The 21,026-nt window shown below is 40.2% G+C and overlaps 2 protein-coding genes across 2 annotated transcripts in view; one reads left to right on the top strand and one right to left on the bottom strand.

Annotated features, from left to right (window-relative positions):
- The first annotated feature begins 98 nt into the window (after nucleotides 1-98).
- CHCHD4 (coiled-coil-helix-coiled-coil-helix domain containing 4) lies at nucleotides 99-7,077 on the top strand. Its single transcript, XM_015641059.3, has 3 exons — nucleotides 99-275; nucleotides 2,098-2,196; nucleotides 5,915-7,077. Exons 1-3 carry the CDS (start codon nucleotides 254-256, stop codon nucleotides 6,202-6,204), a joined length of 411 nt encoding a protein of 136 aa, XP_015496545.1. The 5' UTR covers nucleotides 99-253; the 3' UTR covers nucleotides 6,205-7,077.
- An 11,020-nt stretch (nucleotides 7,078-18,097) lies between these two features.
- LOC107210074 (netrin-4-like) overlaps nucleotides 18,098-21,026 on the bottom strand; it is a 40,381-nt gene continuing 37,452 nt past the window's right edge. The window contains exons 10-11 of the mRNA XM_015640441.3: nucleotides 20,397-20,567; nucleotides 18,098-19,906 (exon numbers count right to left, since the gene is read on the bottom strand). Coding sequence (XP_015495927.1) covers nucleotides 19,770-19,906; nucleotides 20,397-20,567 — 308 coding nt within the window. The 3' untranslated portion in view covers nucleotides 18,098-19,769. The remainder of the gene's footprint in view (nucleotides 19,907-20,396; nucleotides 20,568-21,026) is intronic.

The raw sequence follows: 21,026 nt of genomic DNA, 5'->3' as shown, positions 1-21,026 counted from the left end.
GCCTCCCTCTCTCTCCTCCCTGCCGGGGCAGGCGGGGCCGTGGTGCGGCGGGGCCGGGCTTAGCGGAGCCCTGCGGCCGGCAGGAGGTGCGTCAGCGGCCGCCTCCGGGCCGGGAAGGCGCTTCCGGAGGCGGGAGGTCGCGGCGTGGAGCAGCGGCGCGGCGCTGCCCGAGCGGTGCCGGCGGGACGGCAGGAGCGGAGTGGCGGGGCCCGTGTGCGGCGCGCTGCGGAGGAAGGCACCGGCCGGCTCCGCCATGTCGTACTGCAGGCAGGAAGGTGCGCCCCCGTGTCCTCCCAATGTCACCCGCCGGGCGGGCTCGGCGCGAGGCGGCCGGGGGTGGGTGCGCCGCGGGATGACCGCCCCCTCCCCGCAGCCCGTGAGGGGCAGAGGAAGCCGGGGTGGAGAAGGAAGCGCGGCAGCCGCCTGCGGTCCCTGTGGCGGGGCAGCGTTTCCTCGCCTCCCTCCGCCGACCTTTCTCCTCACGGAGGGCGGGAAGGGCGGCGGGGCCATGAGGCGGCAGCGCGGCGCGGGGGGACGGTGCGGGCCGGCTGCGGCCGGACGTGCCCCGCAGGGACCGTGTGCTGAGGCGTGCGGGCAGGGCAGCTCCCGGCTGCCGAGCGCCTTCTGCCCGCAGGGCTTAAATTTATCTCAGCCTAGCTGAGTGGCCAGAGGTGTGGAGTTCTGTCCTTTTAAGGTCGATGGACAGAATGGGTAGAGTGCGAGCTTTTCTGTATAATTTTGTACAGGTGGTGGTATTTGTGACTCTTGACCACTTCTTAAATTGGCAGATACGTAGATGAATATATAGATGTATATCTATACCTACATATGTATACATAAATATCTTTGCACTCCTAAGTAATGCAAAGTGTCTAAATGTAAAGTTTCAGGCTGGAAAAAAAGTGTCAGTAGTTCTAAATGCCATTTATAAGTTATAAACTTGGACACAGACTATAAACTGCATTGAGGTAGTCATAACCTGTGGACCTCTTTTATGCTGTGCTTTGTTTAATTTTGCAAGATCTGTAAGTTGCCTTATGCAACCCTACAAAATTGCAGTGATGGGGTTAGAGTTCGTGTGTTTCTAGCTCCTTTTATATGAGAAATGACCGAACATTCCGCATTGTAAAGTTTGCTGGAGTGCAATGCAGAGTCGTAAGAAAACTGTTTCCCTTGTTTTTAAAGTGTTAGATTTGTCTGTTTTTCAGCCACGTTTAAATGCATGGTTACTGAGCAGAGTTAAGTTACTGAACGTCTGCTGGCTGAGGTCACACTGAGGGACCAGGAAATTCTAATTTCTAGTACGCCAAGTTGCTGTAGTGGCCTTTATGAGTTTGGAGAATTCTTGGGAAATTTACCATTTTTTCCACTCTTAGAATACTTAGTTGTGTATTCAGAAGAGTTTCAGCTAGCCGTTCTCTGCTTGTGCCTCAGTCTGTGTGTTAGAGCTTTACAGGGTGCTTAGAAAACTAAAACTACTGAAGTTTCCAGCCAAACCTCTCCCGACCCCGCTACAGAATGTTTCAGTTAAATCAAGAGCAGGAAATTCGCTCCGTTGGATTTCCATCCCTTGTGATGTTCACAGCACCTTTCAATGTAGTTAGTTCTATATGGTGATGACTGTCTTCAGTTTTTAATTCAGATGATTAATGTAAAATACTACACCAGTCTTCAGCAAAGAGCACTGTTATTAATAAGTTCCTATTGAACACTTTACTGTTATTATAGCTTTCACTTTTTTTTTTTTTTTATTCTAAATCCTTCATCTGCTTTAGTCTTGATATTGGAGTAATTTGAGTTTGTTTTGAAACAGCTTTTTAACTTAGCAGTTCAGTGAACTGTTCTGTGATCTGCAGCCATTACAGGACATTGCTATGAAAATTGCTTTTGAATAACAGAATTTCAGTGTGTATGTGTTCCTCTGAACTAGTAACTGTTCTAATTGAAAGTGATTGTTAGGTACAACAGTTCATTCTCTATTAACATTAGTGCATCACATTGAATATATCATTACCTTGTGGTGTTCAGTAGTTTTGTAAATGACTCTTTCTGTCTCAGATTTCTCTGAACTTTTGCTTCTTGTCTCCTCCATGGTAGGAAAAGACAGAATAATATTTGCAACCAAGGAGGACCATGAGACACCGAGCAGTGCTGAGCTGGTTGCAGATGACCCAGATGACCCTTACGAAGAGCAAGGTCAGTAGTGAGCAGAAGAACGGAAGTAAGGGATGTTATATCATATATAAATCCAACAGAAAACAAACCCTCTATGAGTTATAAAAGCTCAAGCATATTTAAAGACTGAGGGCAGCTGCTTATGCAATACATACCCCAGCTGTTGGTAGTTCAAACTGCCAGATTAGGACATCACTAATGACACACTTTCTTCCAGTATTTCTTTCTCCACACTTGTAATGGTTTGTCTTAGTGGCCTGTTCAAATAATCAATTGATGGCTTTTAGTTTTGGTTAGTAGCCAGGGATAAGCAGGGATACATTTTCCTTTTATTAATAAAGTTAGAGCCTAATCAAGTGAAAATTATGTTTGTTTTTTCTGAGTTTTAAGTAACAGCATGCAATTTTCAGAGAAGCTGGAGTGAGTTACATATCACTGTCATTGATGTGAGTTGCTCATCTGGTTGTGTGCAGCTGAAATTGCACAATTTGGTGATCTCTGAGTATCTGATTTAATATAAATTAATAGCTGGCTAATCAATACTGTTAGCAATATAATCAGTATCTTTCAGTGGCACATGACGGGTAAGTTAAAATTATTGAGTTTTGAACTGTAATCATCTTGCCTTGAAAAGATAAAAGTTTTCATGAAGATTACAGTTCTTGTATGAAGTATATCTAACCTGGAAATAGAGATTTAAGAGAGCAGAGTATTTCTGAGACCAAGACATACAATATTCTGGTTGCACAGAATAACCAAATAACAGGTAAATGTAATCTTCCAATCATGATGATTTAATAAGTTTTGCCTGGGTTAATAATTATCTTGAAAATGTGAATTTAGGTTATTTTTTTATTAATTACTTCTATGTTTACAGGTCTTCTGGCCTCTTTGTGTGAAGTGATTGCATTGGTTTCAGCTCAACTGAGGCTGAAGTAAATTCTTCAGGCTCTTTGAAATTTAGTTAGAAAGTGAAAGTTATGTTTTCTAAAGTGTCTCCAAGACCTTTAGAGGGCAGCATTTAAGCAGTTTAGTAGCTGGAGCTCACAGGGTCTCTTTGTTAGCTGTTATGGTGTGTACTGTCATTTGTGCCACCCCTTCCTATGTCATTAACTTTTCTTGTACATATATTTGTGTTGAAATGTTACTGCTTTTATCTGCTTCCTTTGGCTTCATTACAGCTGTATATAGTCAGTTATATATCCAAAAGTTTTTCTCACATTTCTCACAGGACACTAAGTCTGTTGATGACCTGGTGTGACATGTGTTTGGGTAATAAACAAGTCAAAATTAAAAGAATCACTTTATTTTTGTTAAAATGCCATAGCAGTTGATTGCTCTTATGTCTATTTTCCTGGACATGGAAAGGCTGTGGTGAAGAGGAGAAGTGATGGGGTTTGTTTCCTAGCAACCCTGCATTTACAGAATGTTAGGTCACTTTCTTCCTCAACAGTAGGTCAGAGAATAAAGGGGGAAATCCTGGAGCTTTTAATGTCACGTTACAGGGACAGTGTGTGTCTGTGGCATTCAAAATGAGAAACTATAAACTATGTTTAAGTGTTGTCAATAAGTTTGGGTGGGGATTTCGTGTTGTGTGGTTTTCTTTGTTAGTTTGTTGAGTTTTCTTCTTAGTATGTGGTAAATTACTGCTGTGTTTTAAAGTCTGAAAAACCACTTGAATGACCCAGGGCTACAGTGCATCAGATCAGAGGAGAGAAAATGGACACATCACAGAATGTAGCTGCATATAATGGGAGTGAAGCTTATGGGCAGGAAAGACATGGGTAAAATGGTTTGGAGTCTGCTGAAATGCTGACGGTCTGTCTTGCATGGCTTTTATTTAAAAGAAAATTGGGAAGGGTTTTGCTGTACCTAGTGTAAAATGCAGGCTTTTCTAATTTAGCTTCTATTTGGAATAGAAGATAGGGTTTCCAGTGTTCAAATTCTGTTGAACTATAACTATAATTAACTATAAAGACTCTTTACATGTTTTCTTCTGTGCCAAAGACACCAGTCATATCTGGGAAAGAATAGATGCATCATACAGACCTACCATAATCTGTACTGTTTTCTAATAACCTGAAACTTGGGTTTGAGGTTTTGGTTTTTTGTAGGCGCCTTTTTCGTACTTGAGATAGACATGTAGTTTGGTATTTGTTAATTTTTGATGGTTCTTATTTTGTCCCAGATACTAGTCTTTGAGCAGTCTACTTGAGTCAATAGATGGTCAGGAAAACCTGTGTTCTGTTTCCCTTAGCATAAAAACCAGTTGTATGCTGCTCTTATTTCTGTCAATATTTTGTTGTTGTATCAGCTGGGAGATTTTGGTAGGCAAAATGTTAATGGATCACTTTAAGCTAAAAACATGGAAAGAAAAAAATCACGTGAAATGGAAGGACAGACAAACTGGAGTAAGTTCAGGTTAGGATTTCATACTGCAGTGAAGATCACAGTTCACTGTCTGTGCATTTTGACAGCTGTGGCTGATGGAAACAAACTAAGAATTCATTTGCAGTGGTTTTGAAAAACTGTTGTTACTGTAAAGCTTCTTTTTAGTCCTATGTGTTGCAGATGGTGGAGCTTAAACATGAAGGATTCCTGGTTTTCACCGACATCTTGGCTGCCATCAGTTAGAATGATTTTTTATTTTATTAAGCTTACATGAAAAAGGCACTGATGAGTTTTATGCATGCAAAGTGACTTTTATTAGCACTACAGCTGTGATGGGAAGGTTGGATAAAAGTACTTACAGAATTGGACCTCAAACACAGATTAGTGCTGGTCTTTCCCTTCTGTTTTTCCAGATTTGTTCCTGTCATCTTATTTTAGAGACAGTTTTAAAGTGGTTGCTACAGAGCACTCATGAAGCAAAACCCCACATTATTTTAAGAAAGAACTTGATGACATGATCAGATGTACTGGACTGTTTCTATGACTAATGATGTCCTTCTCAATCCTGCTTCACTGTGTAAATCAGTTGCCATCTCAAGAACATATTCCCTTAAATTTCCACCTTGCCAGTCCATCACTGAAGTATTTCTGTCACAACTTTAGCTGTTCCAGGGCAGAGGTTTACAGCTGTTCCAGTTTAGAGTCTGAAGTGATACTTAACTCCTTTCAGTTGTGTTCTAAAGTACAATTTGGTTTCTGGCAACCAGACAGGCTTGCTCTCGCTTGTGTTCTGCGGCACGTGACTTAATCTGTGCTTTACAAATACAGTGATTTTTGTTTTTGCAGTTCTGGTCTTCTGGCTGAAATTTGGAGGGGGAAAGTTGTGGGTTGTTATTTCAGAGTTTATTTAAAACAAGAAGAAAAATGCATCCATTTGATTTGATTTAAAAGATTTCTAGGCTTAATATTGTATGTAAATTCTTATTACTTGCATGGCATGTTTTTAATGCTTGCTTGTTCCCCTGACAGAGTCTGGCAAATCAATTGACTTGACTTCTATCTGTTTTGCAGTTCCTTTAGAATATCCTCAGTGGTCTGTAGTCCAGGGAGAAGGACTTAGTTCAGAGAGGGATAGAGAGCTAATCTCACTTGTGCCATTAAAGGATTATCCAGATCAGAGGGAGAAACAGACTGGCTGGGAAGTGAAAGGTGTTTATCAGCCTTGGAGCTACAGAACTAAGATGGCATTATAAGTGCCTGAGTTCACACCTACAGCCCAGCAGCTGTCGCTGAGTGAAACCAACATTTGGAAGGAGCATTAACTTTTCTTTTCTCTTTTTTTGTTCAGGATTGATATTGCCCAATGGAGATATCAACTGGAATTGCCCATGTCTGGGTGGAATGGCTAGTGGTCCCTGTGGGGAGCAGTTCAAGTCTGCCTTTTCTTGTTTCCACTACAGCACAGAAGAAATAAAAGGATCAGACTGTGTGGACCAATTCCGTGCCATGCAGGAATGCATGCAAAAATACCCAGATCTTTACCCTCAAGAGGATGAAAATGATGAGAAGTCCAGCAAAGATTTGGAAGCTGCCTCTATGGAGGCCTCTGCTGCCAAAGAGGAGAAGGGATCCAGCTAATGAAGATGGAAGGAGGCTGTCGTCTCCATTTCTCATTTTCAGAGGCATGGACTTTGCACTGTATCTGTCTTCTGAGTAGAGAGAAAAAGTTTCACTGTGTTCTGTGCACTGTATCATAATAAATAATTTATTCCTGAAGGAGAAATCTCAGAGCTGCAGCCTTGCAAATAAATACTGCGAAAAGAGTGAGTGCGTGTGTATACTGTGTAAACTGCTTTTGGAGACACAGTTAAAACTTTAACAGCTGTTCTTTATTCTCAAGTTTTCCTTGAGTTTTGACTTGAATAATGTCTTGAAGTACATAGCTTTCAACTAAAATTCCACTGGCACACCAGGTCTGTCTGCATTTCAGTATATTCTGATCAGTAGCTGCTTTTTTTTTTTTTCATGTATTCTGTTCTATCAATAAAAATTGCATTAAATGATTCTTTTTCCTTAAGGATTTTTTTTTTTTTTTGCCATAGTGATGCAAGACATTGAAAATGGCCTAGATCAAGAATTTCTAAAATAATTTCAAATGGTCTTACTAGATTAGGGTTGCATTTTATTACTGCCATCAGATCAGGATTGCTGGTAAAATGTTGAAATGCACATCTTCTTTGATTTCATTCATTTACTGTGATGGCTTTTGCATTTTTAAAAATGGTGTGTTGTGCAACTGATGATTAAAAGGAATTAAGAGAATGTTGGTCACTAGCTTTATTTTTGCTCTGAAAACAGCTTTTGGGTTCCTTTTGTTATTACCTTCTTCAATGTGTAGATGGGCACTTGTAAAATACTTTGAGATACAATAAATTGTTACCTGGTGTAATGATCTCAAAACAGATACTGTGACTTAAGTGCATATTAAAAAGCAACTACTTTTTACCCTTACTGGAAGCTCCTGTGTCTTTGTGCTATGGTGGTTTTTTAGTTAACACTGATTGGATTTGAGAACTGTTCTGTGCTGTAAGTAGACCTTGAATTAATTTGTGGGTTGTGAAGATCAGTTACTCCAGCTTGTCAGATTTTTGTTCTTGTCTTATTCTTTTCTCCCCAGCCCAGGCAGGAAGGCATAAAAAACCTATAGCATTTTCAGTAGCTGTAGTAAACTGGATCATGAGCCAGCAAATAAACCTGAACAGCTATTAAAATATTTGAAAATTACTTAAGAAGTACAAATAATTTAATAGTTCACTATCGTTTAATAGCTGTAGATAAGGGAATACTACATTGTTTGTCTTTCCAAGCAAAAGAATGGCTGAGAGAATTTTTTTTTTTTTACAACAGAAATTGTGGCTGTGGCTTCAGTAACTTCATTACATGTCGGTTTGGGTTATTTTTTTTCTGTCCTTATGTATTGGTTACCTCAGCCAAAGCATAAAAAGTTGTGGTGTCGGTAATGCAGCCCACAAAGTCCAGCAATGTTTAAACACGTGCCTTTCTCTGTGGGCAGCACTCAGTGCTCAGCAGCATTCATTCCATATAGCACTTCAGTGTCTTGTTCTTGTTTGCTTGAGTGAATTTGGTGCTACTGCTGTTACTGAGTGTTTGAAGGGAGTTTCTGTCAAGTTTTACAATGTGTTTGAGGCGTTTGTATTTCAGGATGGCTGCTGGATCCTCAGCAAGAATCTGTAGGCAGTTAAGTGGCTGATAACTACTCTGTTCTGAGGCCAGCGATAGCAGGGACTCTGGCATCGCTGCTTTTCAAAGAAACAAATTGACACAAAACTTCTCAGTGTGAGTCTTTCAGGCATGGGAAGCCAAGTGCCAAGTTAACCTGAGTAAACGGGCACAAAAGCAGCAGAGATAAACTTTGGCACTTAGGCAGCTGGGCCACGCAAATGAAATCTTAGGCAATAGATGAACACTGGGCACCAGATTAAAAAAAAATCACATGCACCCAAGCTTCTGGTTGTTCAAATGGAAATCTAGTGCACTCTCTGTGAGGAAGCTTTGAAGGGGTGCTCTGTTCTAACCGGTTGCCTCTTTCTTTTTTGCTGTGCTTTTCTTCCCCACATTGCTTTTGTGCTCTAACCAGTTAAGATTTATCCTCTGCAACTGTATTTGTAGCAATCTGCGTGCAAAACAAAATGTGAGAATCTTGGCCTACAGTAGGTAGAGACACGCACCTAATACTGACAGAGAGAGCATGGAGCATAATCTGACATGTTTGAAGGTGTGTTTAGGATGGGCTTGGTAACCTGTTGTGCTGCATCCAGTACAAATATGAAATACGTGTAAGGATCTTACACCAGAAACTGTGAAAAGCACTGTGTAATGTGTTTGATGTGTTTTGAGAAAGGAAGCAATAGTTTTAATCCTAAATAGTTCTTTGTGGAATTTTTTATTTTTTTGCTATGTAAACTCAGTTTTGAATGCATAGATAATGTAACTCCTTGTTTCTGTTTCCCAGCATTGCTTCATTTGTGTGATTTTCCTCCTATAGTTACATGGTACCATTTTAAAATCTAAAATCAACCACTGGTTTTTAATATATAATAAAAATTATCATAAAATGATCCTTGGCAATATGTGACAAGCTTGTGAAATAAGCAGATGGTAAGTTGCATTTTTATTGTGTGGATACAAAACTTACAGCTGCATATTTTTTTGTTTTAATGTGTTTCTTATTTTATATATATATTTTATAAATAATGTCTTGGTTCCCTTCCTGCCATCACTGAGCTACTGTTTCTTGGACAGAGAGTAATAGATTCAAATGGGTTTGAATAATTGTGTTGATAGAGTAATTTCATAATCATTTTATATTATCAGGTGGTTTTTTCAAGCCATGGGTGCTGCTGTGTCAAGTCACAAGCAGTCATTGGGGGATATAGAAAGCTTTCATTATGAGAGAATTGCTCTTTAATTTGTGCCTTTTGATTCTTGTCCTGTAAAAGCTGATGTGCTGAGTGTGATTAAATGTTTATAAAAGTTTAGCTAAAAGAAACTGTTAACCATGCATGAAGCACTTCTGGATGCATTAGAATATGTTACCAATACAAGTTACTTAGCCCAAACAGTTTAATGTAGATAGAATTCCAGTTGAATTTTTTCTGTTTAGTTTTTAGAATAAAAAGACATGGTTTTAATTGTATTCACCCTACAGACCTACCACTGCTCCCAAAATACTCCCTTGTACCATATTGCTGTGAGTAATACTCCAGATTTTCAGTTTTAACCATACTTCAGTTTTTGCACACCCTTGTCCTTCTGGTGCAGTGGTGGAACAATCTCAGCTTTTGAAAGCTGTGAGGATTGTTATCAGCTGGCTGCAATTCCTGCACAATTCATATATAACTTGTTAGGATGGGATTGTTCCTGCAGTCAAACTGGAATCAGTGGTGCATGTATCACATCCTGATGCAGGTAAAGATTGCCTCTAAAATTTGTCTCTTTTAGTTGATCCTTTAAAAAAAACCATATATTCTAAAATGTAAAAAAGTACTGAAAAATAGTTAAAATTAGACAAAACTGCATTTTCAGGATTAAAAGTTACTCAGTAGATTTTCTGCTGTTCTCTGCTGTACAGCTTGAGGGCATTGCAGAGACCTGTGTGTAGTATATTTCCTGGAGGTACGACCTTGCTTCAGGTGCAAAAAGAAACTTTTTTTCTTCCTTCCTCCCTGCAAAAGGAATGATGAACTAAATGGTGGCTAGAAGGAGACGTTTATCTTGCAGGCCATTGTAGGGATCATTAGATCTGGGGATCTGGCAGGGCTGTTTTGGAAACAAGATCTATATCCCATGCAGTTCTGACTGAGGGTGTCCTTGTTAAACCTGACAGCGATGTCTCCTGTTTATCTGAGGCACTGATCTGATCACACGTCAATGAACCTACTTATTCCTAGGGAAATAAAAAAAGGAATTTGTATGCTTCTAGACTCTTGTTTTACCTCATTAAAATTCTATCAGTGTTAGTGTGGGACAGTATACAGAATACCATGCCTTCTGTGGTAGCTCTTTTAATTTACTATGTACAACCTGCTTGCTTCTTCTGACAAATGTGCAACAGCTTTTCCTAGGAGGTCAGTTGTCATCTTGCACTCTTACTCTCATTTTCATTTCAAGTGCACTGCAGAAAAAAATAACTTTTTCCCTCTCAAAAGTCTCATGGTGATCAATTTAGACTTTCCCATCATCACTAGCTGTTCTAATGTGATTTGTGCAATCCATTTCTATTTAGATTCTTATTTTCAGACAGGCTACCTGGATTGTAGCTCTGCAGAACAAAGACTGCAGAGGATAGCTCTGTGTGAATTGATGCTCTATTCTTTCGTTTTTCTTCTCTGTGAACTCAGAGATGCCTATTTAGCAGAAGTAGTGATACCAATAAAAAAGTCAAATTGCAGTCAATTTTAGAGAAAGATATGTGTATATATCAAATACTTTTGAGATACCTGAAATGTATGAAATATGTGATGTACTGATTGTTTGCATACCACTGTGTTCCATTGGTAGTCATTAATCACTGTATTATCATAGGCCCCAAGAGAACACACCAGGGCATCAATACTCTTGTTCCAAGTTGTATTTCTACTAGCAGTGGCTAATAATGCTAGTAAATGATTGTGTCAAAAATCAACTTTCATTCACAGAAGAGAACTATACAGATGTTTACCCTCCCCACAAAATCACCAGTCTGGCACAAAAAGTGGAAGAGAGGTGTTTGCTTTAATACGGTGCTGACTATAAACCAACATGGAATATCCTCATTGTCATTAAATCAGATCCCCTACAGGTAAATTGGCCTCTGTTGAAAAGCACATTCCTTTGTTTAATTCTAAACTTACACTTGAATTTCATTCCTTCTGAGAGGCCCTTTGAGATCAGACTGTAAATTCATATACAGGTTCTTTATTGATATTTGAAAGAGAAGTAGTTAATCTTTTCATTGTGAAACAATTTCTGGAGTCAGTAAAGAAAGCAGTTGCTGGGCTCCTAATTTCGTAAGGCTGACATTTCAAATTCTGCCAAATGCCTTGGTTAAAAAGTGTTTTATTGCATTAATTAAATAGCTTGTTGGAGATGCCACATGGTTGGATACCACTTTAGGTAACAACAAATAAATAATGAAGTGAGAGGGGGAAAGCAATGGAGGAAGGGAAATTTCCTGAAAGGGAGGGAGGAAGAAACACTAGAAACACTGTTTATATCCTGTTGGGAAACAAATCAGAGCTTCTTTTTTTTTTTTTTTTTTTTTTTTTTTTTTTTTTTGGGAAAGATGATCTGCCTGTCATTGTCATCCATTTCCAAATGAGCTGAAATGAGCTGAGGATTTTTCTGCTGTTGAATCAGTGTGAAATTCAAAGTAAAATAGCAGTAAATAGAATGGAAGAAGCTGGATTTTTTACATTCACAGTGGTAAAGAGAACAAATCAATGGCCTAAATTGTAGGCTGGAACTTCCATCATTCTTCATTAGTATTAGGTTTTTCTAGGTATCCCACTTCCCAGTCAGATAGTGCTAAATTAAAACATCACCTCTTCCCTAGGAGTACTAAAAATTAGACATGGAATTGAAATATGCAAAAGTGGCATGTGTGCTTGCTCTTTCTCTGTAACCCACTGAAAGAATATAGATTGATTCATTGTAATTTCTGCTTAGTTGAAGAGAGAGGGCTTCAACCAGCTTCATTTGGTTGTGAGTCCTTAAACAGGGGACACAGGTCTCCAGCTACAATTTCCTCAAAATTCTGTGTTAGGGAAGAATTTAAGTAGCCTATCTCATGATTACTATAGGGTAAAATTGATTTAGAAACAATGTTTTTGCAGAGCAGAACTAATTTTACCTGGAGTGCAAATGTTACCACTCCTGTATTTTTGCAGAGGGAGAAATAATGCTCAGGCACTATTGGAAGGAAGCAGAGCTTCAGCATCTTACCCTGAAGTGTGACCAAGAGAAATAAAGCACAATGAAAGCACCAAGTGCAATTGAAGGCCAGTGGTCTTGAGCACAGTTGGAACAGCCAGGTTGCTTCCCCAGAACTACACCTAACCTCATTTGATACATGCTCCAGCCAATAAATTTACCACCTGTTTCTGCTTTGTAGCTTTTGTATCATCATAATTTCAACATGAGAGCAGCTGCTCTTTCCTCACTTCGGCTTTTTCTTATAATTAAGGTTTATTTGCGGTTACTGCTGTGAAACCTTTGTGGTGTTACAGACTAAGTACTACAGCAAAGAGCTGCATTTGGAATGGAGTTTGAGCCAAGGTGTTTGCTGCAGCAGAGCTCAGCACTAAGCATTGATGGTAGCAGTGCACATCTCTAAAGGACACTGTCCCAAGATAAGTCACGTTTGTTTCTGGTCAGCAGCGGGATAATATTCTCTTCTAGAAAGCAGCCCATTATATCGGCATAATTGCAGTCTGATGGTAAATCAGTTTGAGCTCTCTTATAGTCTTATTTAGTATTATGCCACTTGTAAAGCTGAAAGAAGTTGAGCTGAAAGAAGTTGCTGCCTTTTAGTGGTCACTTATAAAGAAAATTACACCCCAATAACAAACGTATTATGAAAGCAGTTTATGCATATTAATATCAGACTGATCTGAAGTATGGAAACACTAATCCATATCTTTAGTTTTGCCTTGTAAAATGATTCTGGGTGGAATCCAGCTCAAGTGTAGAACTGACTTGTGATCTATATATGATGCACTAGGTAATTTTGTATGATAATGCTGTGTATTTAAAAAAAAAGTAGTCAAGTCCCAAGTTTCCTGTCTAATCACATGAAAGGAGGGATGGCAAGTCTGTTTTCCTCATTTCATGGGAATGCATGAACTAACTACACCTTTCACTGCAGTGTTACTAAAAGGCAAAGTCCAGCACTGTAACTTCTGAAGCAGAAATTATTTGCATCCAGTTCGAAGAATATCTGATACTTGTTTTCCCAAATATGCCTTCCAGGGTTTCACCAGGCTGTTCATGTTCACAAGGAGTTTGCCAGTCCTAGAGTCCTCCTGGCCTGCTATGAGATAGTCAGTACCTAATTCAAAAGAAAAAAGAAAAAAAAAAAGAAAAAAAAAAGGGAAAACCCTTAGTTAGAGAACAGAATAAGAAAGAACCAAACCAGAATTTCTCTGTTCAATATGGACCTGGCATACAGCAGCTTTGCCAATTTCATCCATTTTATGCATGTGCCATCACATGTGTATATGTCCATGTGCATACTATCACTGCTGCCTGGGCACACAGTGTGTGAGCACTGGTGTCAGGACTCTGTGCTCAGGGGTTACAGCTACAAATTGATTTCCTTCCAGTGAGGTTCTGCACACAGATCTCCTGGGATGTGGCAGCTGCTGCCTTTGCCCCACTCCTGCCATTGCCACCCTCCTTGAGAACCATGAGCTGGAAAGCAAACATGCTTTGGTGGGGATGAATCAAAGGATGCTGCCTCAGGAAGGCTGATCACAGCTGATATTCCTAAGCACTGTTTACAGGGGTAGCAAAACTCCCAGTGAGCATTTTGTCCTTACCAGGATTGAGAATGGGACATGTACAGCCCCTGTTGGTCCAGGATTCTGGGTAAATGCTTCTGTTGCTCCGAGCAATTTTCACTTTGCCTGATTTCAGGACCTTCTTCACTTTCACAACAACTTCTGCATGGGTCCCTTTGTCATGAGCAGATAGGATTCTTGCTTTTATTACTGCCAGAGAACATATCCAAATAGAGACCAACTGTGAATTTCTAAATGAATTTTGATTAATGCTGCTAAAAGGTAGAATTTTAACACCTTGAAAGAAGACAGGGAAAAAACCCCAAAGTGCAGTTGTACAGAAAGTACAGTGCTTGTCCACTTCACTGATGGATCTTTTAAATAAATCTGGGGAAAAAACCTGGATTTTTCTTTTTAAGTAGTTAACTCATCCTTTCACCCTGTTATTCAGCAACTATATTTTAATGGGTTGATGTCAAACACTTTGAAATTCTAGGAAACCACTTGCACATATACAAAAAGAAAGGTGAAAAACCCTAACCAGCAGCTACCACTCTGATTTCAAGTGCACTGATTCTACACTTTTTATTTCCAGTTTGAAAACTTCAGTGTTTTGCTTTAAGTCCGGCCTCTCAAAAATCCTGTTCTGTGAGAAGGGACTGTCTACAGGAAGGAAGTCAGGAAGTTTCCCATCAGGCATGTCACAAAATTCCATGATTGCACAAAAACCAGAAGTACTTTTGTTTTGTGGTCCAACACCTGGTTGCCATGATAAATTTCTGTTCCTTTTAATTTAGTAGGATCCCATAACTTTTTGGCATGACAGGCTCACATTGATCAGCCCCTCAAGCAGGCTTTGTTGTTTCCTGGCACAAGCACATCAAACCTCTGGATCCCAGAGCTTTCCTTTCTTCATGTGATGGCATGAACCAGGTGTTCATAAACAACAGTCTTAAATACATTCTTGGTAAATGAGTATGGCTATTGGAACCTACATAATGACTGCAAAAGCAATGACATTTCAGATGTGAGGTTTTTTTATCACTTTTTCTCGATGTAGAGGCCAATCATTCCACTGAGTATTATTCTAGCACCCCTCCTGCTGTAAAGAGGGAAATGAACTGGTAGAAAGGAGACACCACAGAGTTTTGCATGAAAAATGCTTTTTAGTTCTGATTAGAAGTTGGACATGTCACTAGACAAAAAAGGCAGAAGAAATTCTACCTCTCAGGACTTAACCAATCCTGTCATTTTTTCACAGCTATCAGATAACAATATGTATGGTGGGAACATTGTGAAATGATCATAGCTTGGGGGCATGTTACCCACTTACCATAGGCATATTTCATTTGGCAGAAGTCACTGACGCTTCCAAGCACCTTTTCTTTGCACACACACTTTTCTAGCAGGAAAACCCCAGAACACAAAAGGTTGGAGAAGAGCCAGGACATGAGAGAGGAAAGAAGAGCAAACAATCATCAGTTATAAAGTTAGATAGCTATAGTTCCCATAATCTATATGGACCTTAAGCATAAGTTGGAGAGTGAGCTCAGTTATTTGCAAATGTGTTTCTTGTTATATGATAAAATAATTACTCTGAAATCTGATCAGTACTGTCAAGTAAAATGCAGCCCACATGAGGTCTATTGTACAGTTAATAAACTGATCCTAATGAGATTTGTAAGAATCAGATCCAGCTGTAAATCATGTAAGTAATGAGACCTTTGTTTGATCCCATAACCTAAGAAATGCTGATCCTTCCTGGTATTAAGGCAATATCCGTCTCAGAAAGGTCAAGCTATGCAGTAAGTGGCACTGTTACCTCTGCCAAGCCACCAGTGATGGTAACTGCTGATCTTTACAGGGCAGGCAAAACTGAGAACTATTTAAACACTACAGACAAGCTGGAGATGAGTGGGGCAGACCCAGTCAGGGTGGAGGGTTGGAAGAACTGGCAACTAAATGTTCCCAAACTCTGGGCTGTACCTGGGTGCCTCAGTGCAGAGAATCCCTGCTCGTGGTCGTTCCATTTCCACTCCTCTTCGCTCTCGTTGGTTGGAGTTTGGATGAGGTGTGGGACTTGTCCCCCGATGGGGATGTTAAAGAGGGGCTCGCTCTCATAGCTGGGGGACACATAAACCACAGCACTGAGTTAGGGCACCACAGGGGTGGGAAACAAACACACACCTGCCTTTGCCTGTACCCAGACTGAGGAGCTTTCTTCAGACTGGGAGTGCAAATATGAACAAGACTTCATGGCAGATAGATCACGAGGTCTAGGCTTTTCTTTAGGCCTCCCACTGCTGACTTAGTGTTTTTTAAAGTGCCTATAAATTGGGTGGTTTTTGCTTACGTTTGTTTGTTTTTAGGGAATTATGTAACTTAATGACCACTTGTTGATGTCACCAGGATCTGAGGACAGCTTGCAGGAGTGCAACTGCTCAGCAAATCACAGGATTTCTGATTAATACCTGCCTGGGGTACAGATGCCTGGCCCTCTAGAAACAAGAGGGAGACTGCAGTTCATTTTACCTTGGGCACAGATGAGAGGCAGGCTCTTCAGACTCCTCCATCTATTTCCCAAGCAGAGATGTGTTTAAAGACCATGCACATATTTCCAGGGGGTTTTGTAAATGCCTGTTATTACTGCAAAGATTCATCTGTTCAAGATTGCCTTGAATAACGCAGTGGACTTAAAGGTGTTAATGTAACCTAAGTAACCTTTTATGATTTACAACCACCTTTTCAAATGATTGTGCACTCCAATTTTTGTTAGTATTTGTTAGTGTTTGTTTCATTTCACAGAGTCCCATCTCAAGGTGAGCCTGGAGCAGGGGTTCTTTACCCGTTGGAGCAGGTCCCCGTGCGTGGGTCGCAGTCTCTGGCGCAGTCACAGGGCCGACAGCCGTCTTCCCCAAAGCCCCAGTAGCCCACGAGGCACCTGTCACACTTGGGCCCCGCCACTCCTGGTTTGCAGTAGCAGAATCCTGTCCTGGGGTGGCATCTCCAGCTGCTGCTGAACGTGGTGTTGGCTGAACCCAAGGGCTGGCAGGCACAGGCTATGGACACACGGCAAGAGGCAATTCAAGTTATGTGCCATGGGGTCAGCTGGGGAAGTGACATTTTTGCAAGGCTGATAAACTCATACCCTCTTCCTCATGCGGTTTTAAGCCAGGACTAGTAAACGTTGCACTTCATTTGCATTTTTTTTTCCTTTTTAATTTGTTAGGCAAACCAAAACGAGTACAACTGTGAGCATTTGTGCATGAAAGTCAGTTCCTCCCTACGATGGAAATCGTGACCCCACAGGGTTTTGAAATGATACCAGGAAGCCCTCTCCGTGTGTTTATTTTTAAAGGGCTTGAAGGTGATTCACTTTAAAAGTTTTGCAGAAAGTTTCACTTGCAAGGACAAGATAAAGTTTTATAGCTATTGCCTACATTGCCTTTCCTGTAAACACAGAAATTACAAAACTACTGCTTCCTCTGGGGTAGATGCAGCTTATACAGGTGGTTCAGATGACCTGAAACATATTTTCAAGTTCTGCCTCCAAAAAATGCACAAATTTCCTTCAGTTCCTTTCTACAGTGCTAAACATCACACCATGAAGTACTGTATGTGTTTAAAGAAGCTGAAGATTTTTTTTTTGCAAATGCAAGAGCAGATTTTTTAAAGGAAGGCAAGCAGAATGAGAGAAGACCTCTAAACTTACTAGATATATTTTACATGTAGCTGAAGAAGAGCAAATAGGAGGAAAAAACCTCTGAATCTTTCAAATGCTGTTGCCAGTTTGACACCAGCCTAGCAACTCAAAGCAATTTGGCAGGAAAACAGCTAGTTCTGTGGGCATCTCTTCCTGCACAGACAATAAATTGTCATAATCCCACACCACTGGTACATTCCTGATGTGACAGCATCAGGGAGGGATACACATAGAGCTGCAAGCCAGCATGGTTGACTCCTCTCCATCAGGGCAGAACCTGGCTGGGATGGTTAAGCCTCATGCCAACAGCTCTGCAGAAGTAAAATACAAGCAGTAAACAAATCCATTCTGATGTTCAGACAAGTTTGATCAAAATGAGAACTGAGCTGAACTCCAGAACTTGGTATTTCAGCTCTCTTTTGTATTAAGGAAGCAGCATGCCCTGCCTTTTACTTGTAGCAGACTGAAAAGGTCATGCATCACTACTTCATCCATCTGGAAGAGGGCAGAAATAAAAATCTTGTGGCTAAGGCCTGCTTTTACAGAGATTTTCAGTTAAATGTTGGACACCCAAGGTGTTTAGATAGCTTGGATCAGAGGCCAGCCTTTTTGGATGCTTATTTGAACCAAACATGATCTCCAAAGCTTTTGAAGTTTGCCTGTCATTGTCTCAGATCAAACTACTTTTCTTCATGAGCTCACAGATAAGAGACCAAATGAACACTGATCCCACANACTGTTTATATCCTGTTGGGAAACAAATCAGAGCTTTTTTTTTTTTTTTTTTTTTTTTTTTTTTTTTTTTTTGCCAAAGATGATCTGCCTGTCATTGTCATCCATTTCCAAATGAGCTGAAATGAGCTGAGGATTTTTCTGCTGTTGAATCAGTGTGAAATTCAAAGTAAAATAGCAGTAAATAGAATGGAAGAAGCTGGATTTTTTACATTCACAGTGGTAAAGAGAACAAATCAATGGCCTAAATTGTAGGCTGGAACTTCCATCATTCTTCATTAGTATTAGGTTTTTCTAGGTATCCCACTTCCCAGTCAGATAGTGCTAAATTAAAACATCACCTCTTCCCTAGGAGTACTAAAAATTAGACATGGAATTGAAATATGCAAAAGTGGCATGTGTGCTTGCTCTTTCTCTGTAACCCACTGAAAGAATATAGATTGATTCATTGTAATTTCTGCTTAGTTGAAGAGAGAGGGCTTCAACCAGCTTCATTTGGTTGTGAGTCCTTAAACAGGGGACACAGGTCTCCAGCTACAATTTCCTCAAAATTCTGTGTTAGGGAAGAATTTAAGTAGCCTATCTCATGATTACTATAGGGTAAAATTGATTTAGAAACAATGTTTTTGCAGAGCAGAACTAATTTTACCTGGAGTGCAAATGTTACCACTCCTGTATTTTTGCAGAGGGAGAAATAATGCTCAGGCACTATTGGAAGGAAGCAGAGCTTCAGCATCTTACCCTGAAGTGTGACCAAGAGAAATAAAGCACAATGAAAGCACCAAGTGCAATTGAAGGCCAGTGGTCTTGAGCACAGTTGGAACAGCCAGGTTGCTTCCCCAGAACTACACCTAACCTCATTTGATACATGCTCCAGCCAATAAATTTACCACCTGTTTCTGCTTTGTAGCTTTTGTATCATCACAATTTCAACATGAGAGCAGCTGCTCTTTCCTCACTTCGGCTTTTTCTTATAATTAAGGTTTATTTGCGGTTACTGCTGTGAAACCTTTGTGGTGTTACAGACTAAGTACTACAGCAAAGAGCTGCATTTGGAATGGAGTTTGAGCCAAGGTGTTTGCTGCAGCAGAGCTCAGCACTAAGCATTGATGGTAGCAGTGCACATCTCTAAAGGACACTGTCCCAAGATAAGTCACGTTTGTTTCTGGTCAGCAGCGGGATAATATTCTCTTCTAGAAAGCAGCCCATTATATCGGCATAATTGCAGTCTGATGGTAAATCAGTTTGAGCTCTCTTATAGTCTTATTTAGTATTATGCCACTTGTAAAGCTGAAAGAAGTTGAGCTGAAAGAAGTTGCTGCCTTTTAGTGGTCACTTATAAAGAAAATTACACCCCAATAACAAACGTATTATGAAAGCAGTTTATGCATATTAATATCAGACTGATCTGAAGTATGGAAACACTAATCCATATCTTTAGTTTTGCCTTGTAAAATGATTCTGGGTGGAATCCAGCTCAAGTGTAGAACTGACTTGTGATCTATATATGATGCACTAGGTAATTTTGTATGATAATGCTGTGTATTTAAAAAAAAAGTAGTCAAGTCCCAAGTTTCCTGTCTAATCACATGAAAGGAGGGATGGCAAGTCTGTTTTCCTCATTTCATGGGAATGCATGAACTAACTACACCTTTCACTGCAGTGTTACTAAAAGGCAAAGTCCAGCACTGTAACTTCTGAAGCAGAAATTATTTGCATCCAGTTCGAAGAATATCTGATACTTGTTTTCCCAAATATGCCTTCCAGGGTTTCACCAGGCTGTTCATGTTCACAAGGAGTTTGCCAGTCCTAGAGTCCTCCTGGCCTGCTATGAGATAGTCAGTACCTAATTCAAAAGAAAAAAGAAAAAAAAAAAGAAAAAAAAAAGGGAAAACCCTTAGTTAGAGAACAGAATAAGAAAGAACCAAACCAGAATTTCTCTGTTCAATATGGACCTGGCATACAGCAGCTTTGCCAATTTCATCCATTTTATGCATGTGCCATCACATGTGTATATGTCCATGTGCATACTATCACTGCTGCCTGGGCACACAGTGTGTGAGCACTGGTGTCAGGACTCTGTGCTCAGGGGTTACAGCTACAAATTGATTTCCTTCCAGTGAGGTTCTGCACACAGATCTCCTGGGATGTGGCAGCTGCTGCCTTTGCCCCACTCCTGCCATTGCCACCCTCCTTGAGAACCATGAGCTGGAAAGCAAACATGCTTTGGTGGGGATGAATCAAAGGATGCTGCCTCAGGAAGGCTGATCACAGCTGATATTCCTAAGCACTGTTTACAGGGGTAGCAAAACTCCCAGTGAGCATTTTGTCCTTACCAGGATTGAGAATGGGACATGTACAGCCCCTGTTGGTCCAGGATTCTGGGTAAATGCTTCTGTTGCTCCGAGCAATTTTCACTTTGCCTGATTTCAGGACCTTCTTCACTTTCACAACAACTTCTGCATGGGTCCCTTTGTCATGAGCAGATAGGATTCTTGCTTTTATTACTGCCAGAGAACATATCCAAATAGAGACCAACTGTGAATTTCTAAATGAATTTTGATTAATGCTGCTAAAAGGTAGAATTTTAACACCTTGAAAGAAGACAGGGAAAAAACCCCAAAGTGCAGTTGTACAGAAAGTACAGTGCTTGTCCACTTCACTGATGGATCTTTTAAATAAATCTGGGGAAAAAACCTGGATTTTTCTTTTTAAGTAGTTAACTCATCCTTTCACCCTGTTATTCAGCAACTATATTTTAATGGGTTGATGTCAAACACTTTGAAATTCTAGGAAACCACTTGCACATATACAAAAAGAAAGGTGAAAAACCCTAACCAGCAGCTACCACTCTGATTTCAAGTGCACTGATTCTACACTTTTTATTTCCAGTTTGAAAACTTCAGTGTTTTGCTTTAAGTCCGGCCTCTCAAAAATCCTGTTCTGTGAGAAGGGACTGTCTACAG

Source organism: Parus major, chromosome 12, assembly GCF_001522545.3.
Source record: "Parus major isolate Abel chromosome 12, Parus_major1.1, whole genome shotgun sequence".
Classification (NCBI taxonomy): Eukaryota; Metazoa; Chordata; class Aves; order Passeriformes; family Paridae; genus Parus; species Parus major.
The sequence above is the reverse complement of the archived record's forward strand: the minus strand, read 5'-3'. Positions and strand labels throughout refer to the sequence as shown.

What these genes read in the sequence shown, in the direction of transcription:
- CHCHD4 (XM_015641059.3), top strand. Translation starts at nt 254, where the DNA reads ATGTCGTACTGCAGGCAGGAAG. An exon ending in GTCGTACTGCAGGCAGGAAG is followed by an intron (nt 276 to 2,097) that starts GTGCGCCCCCGT and finishes CCTCCATGGTAG; the next exon opens with GAAAAGACAGAATAATATTT. An exon ending in TGACCCTTACGAAGAGCAAG is followed by an intron (nt 2,197 to 5,914) that starts GTCAGTAGTGAG and finishes TTTTTTGTTCAG; the next exon opens with GATTGATATTGCCCAATGGA.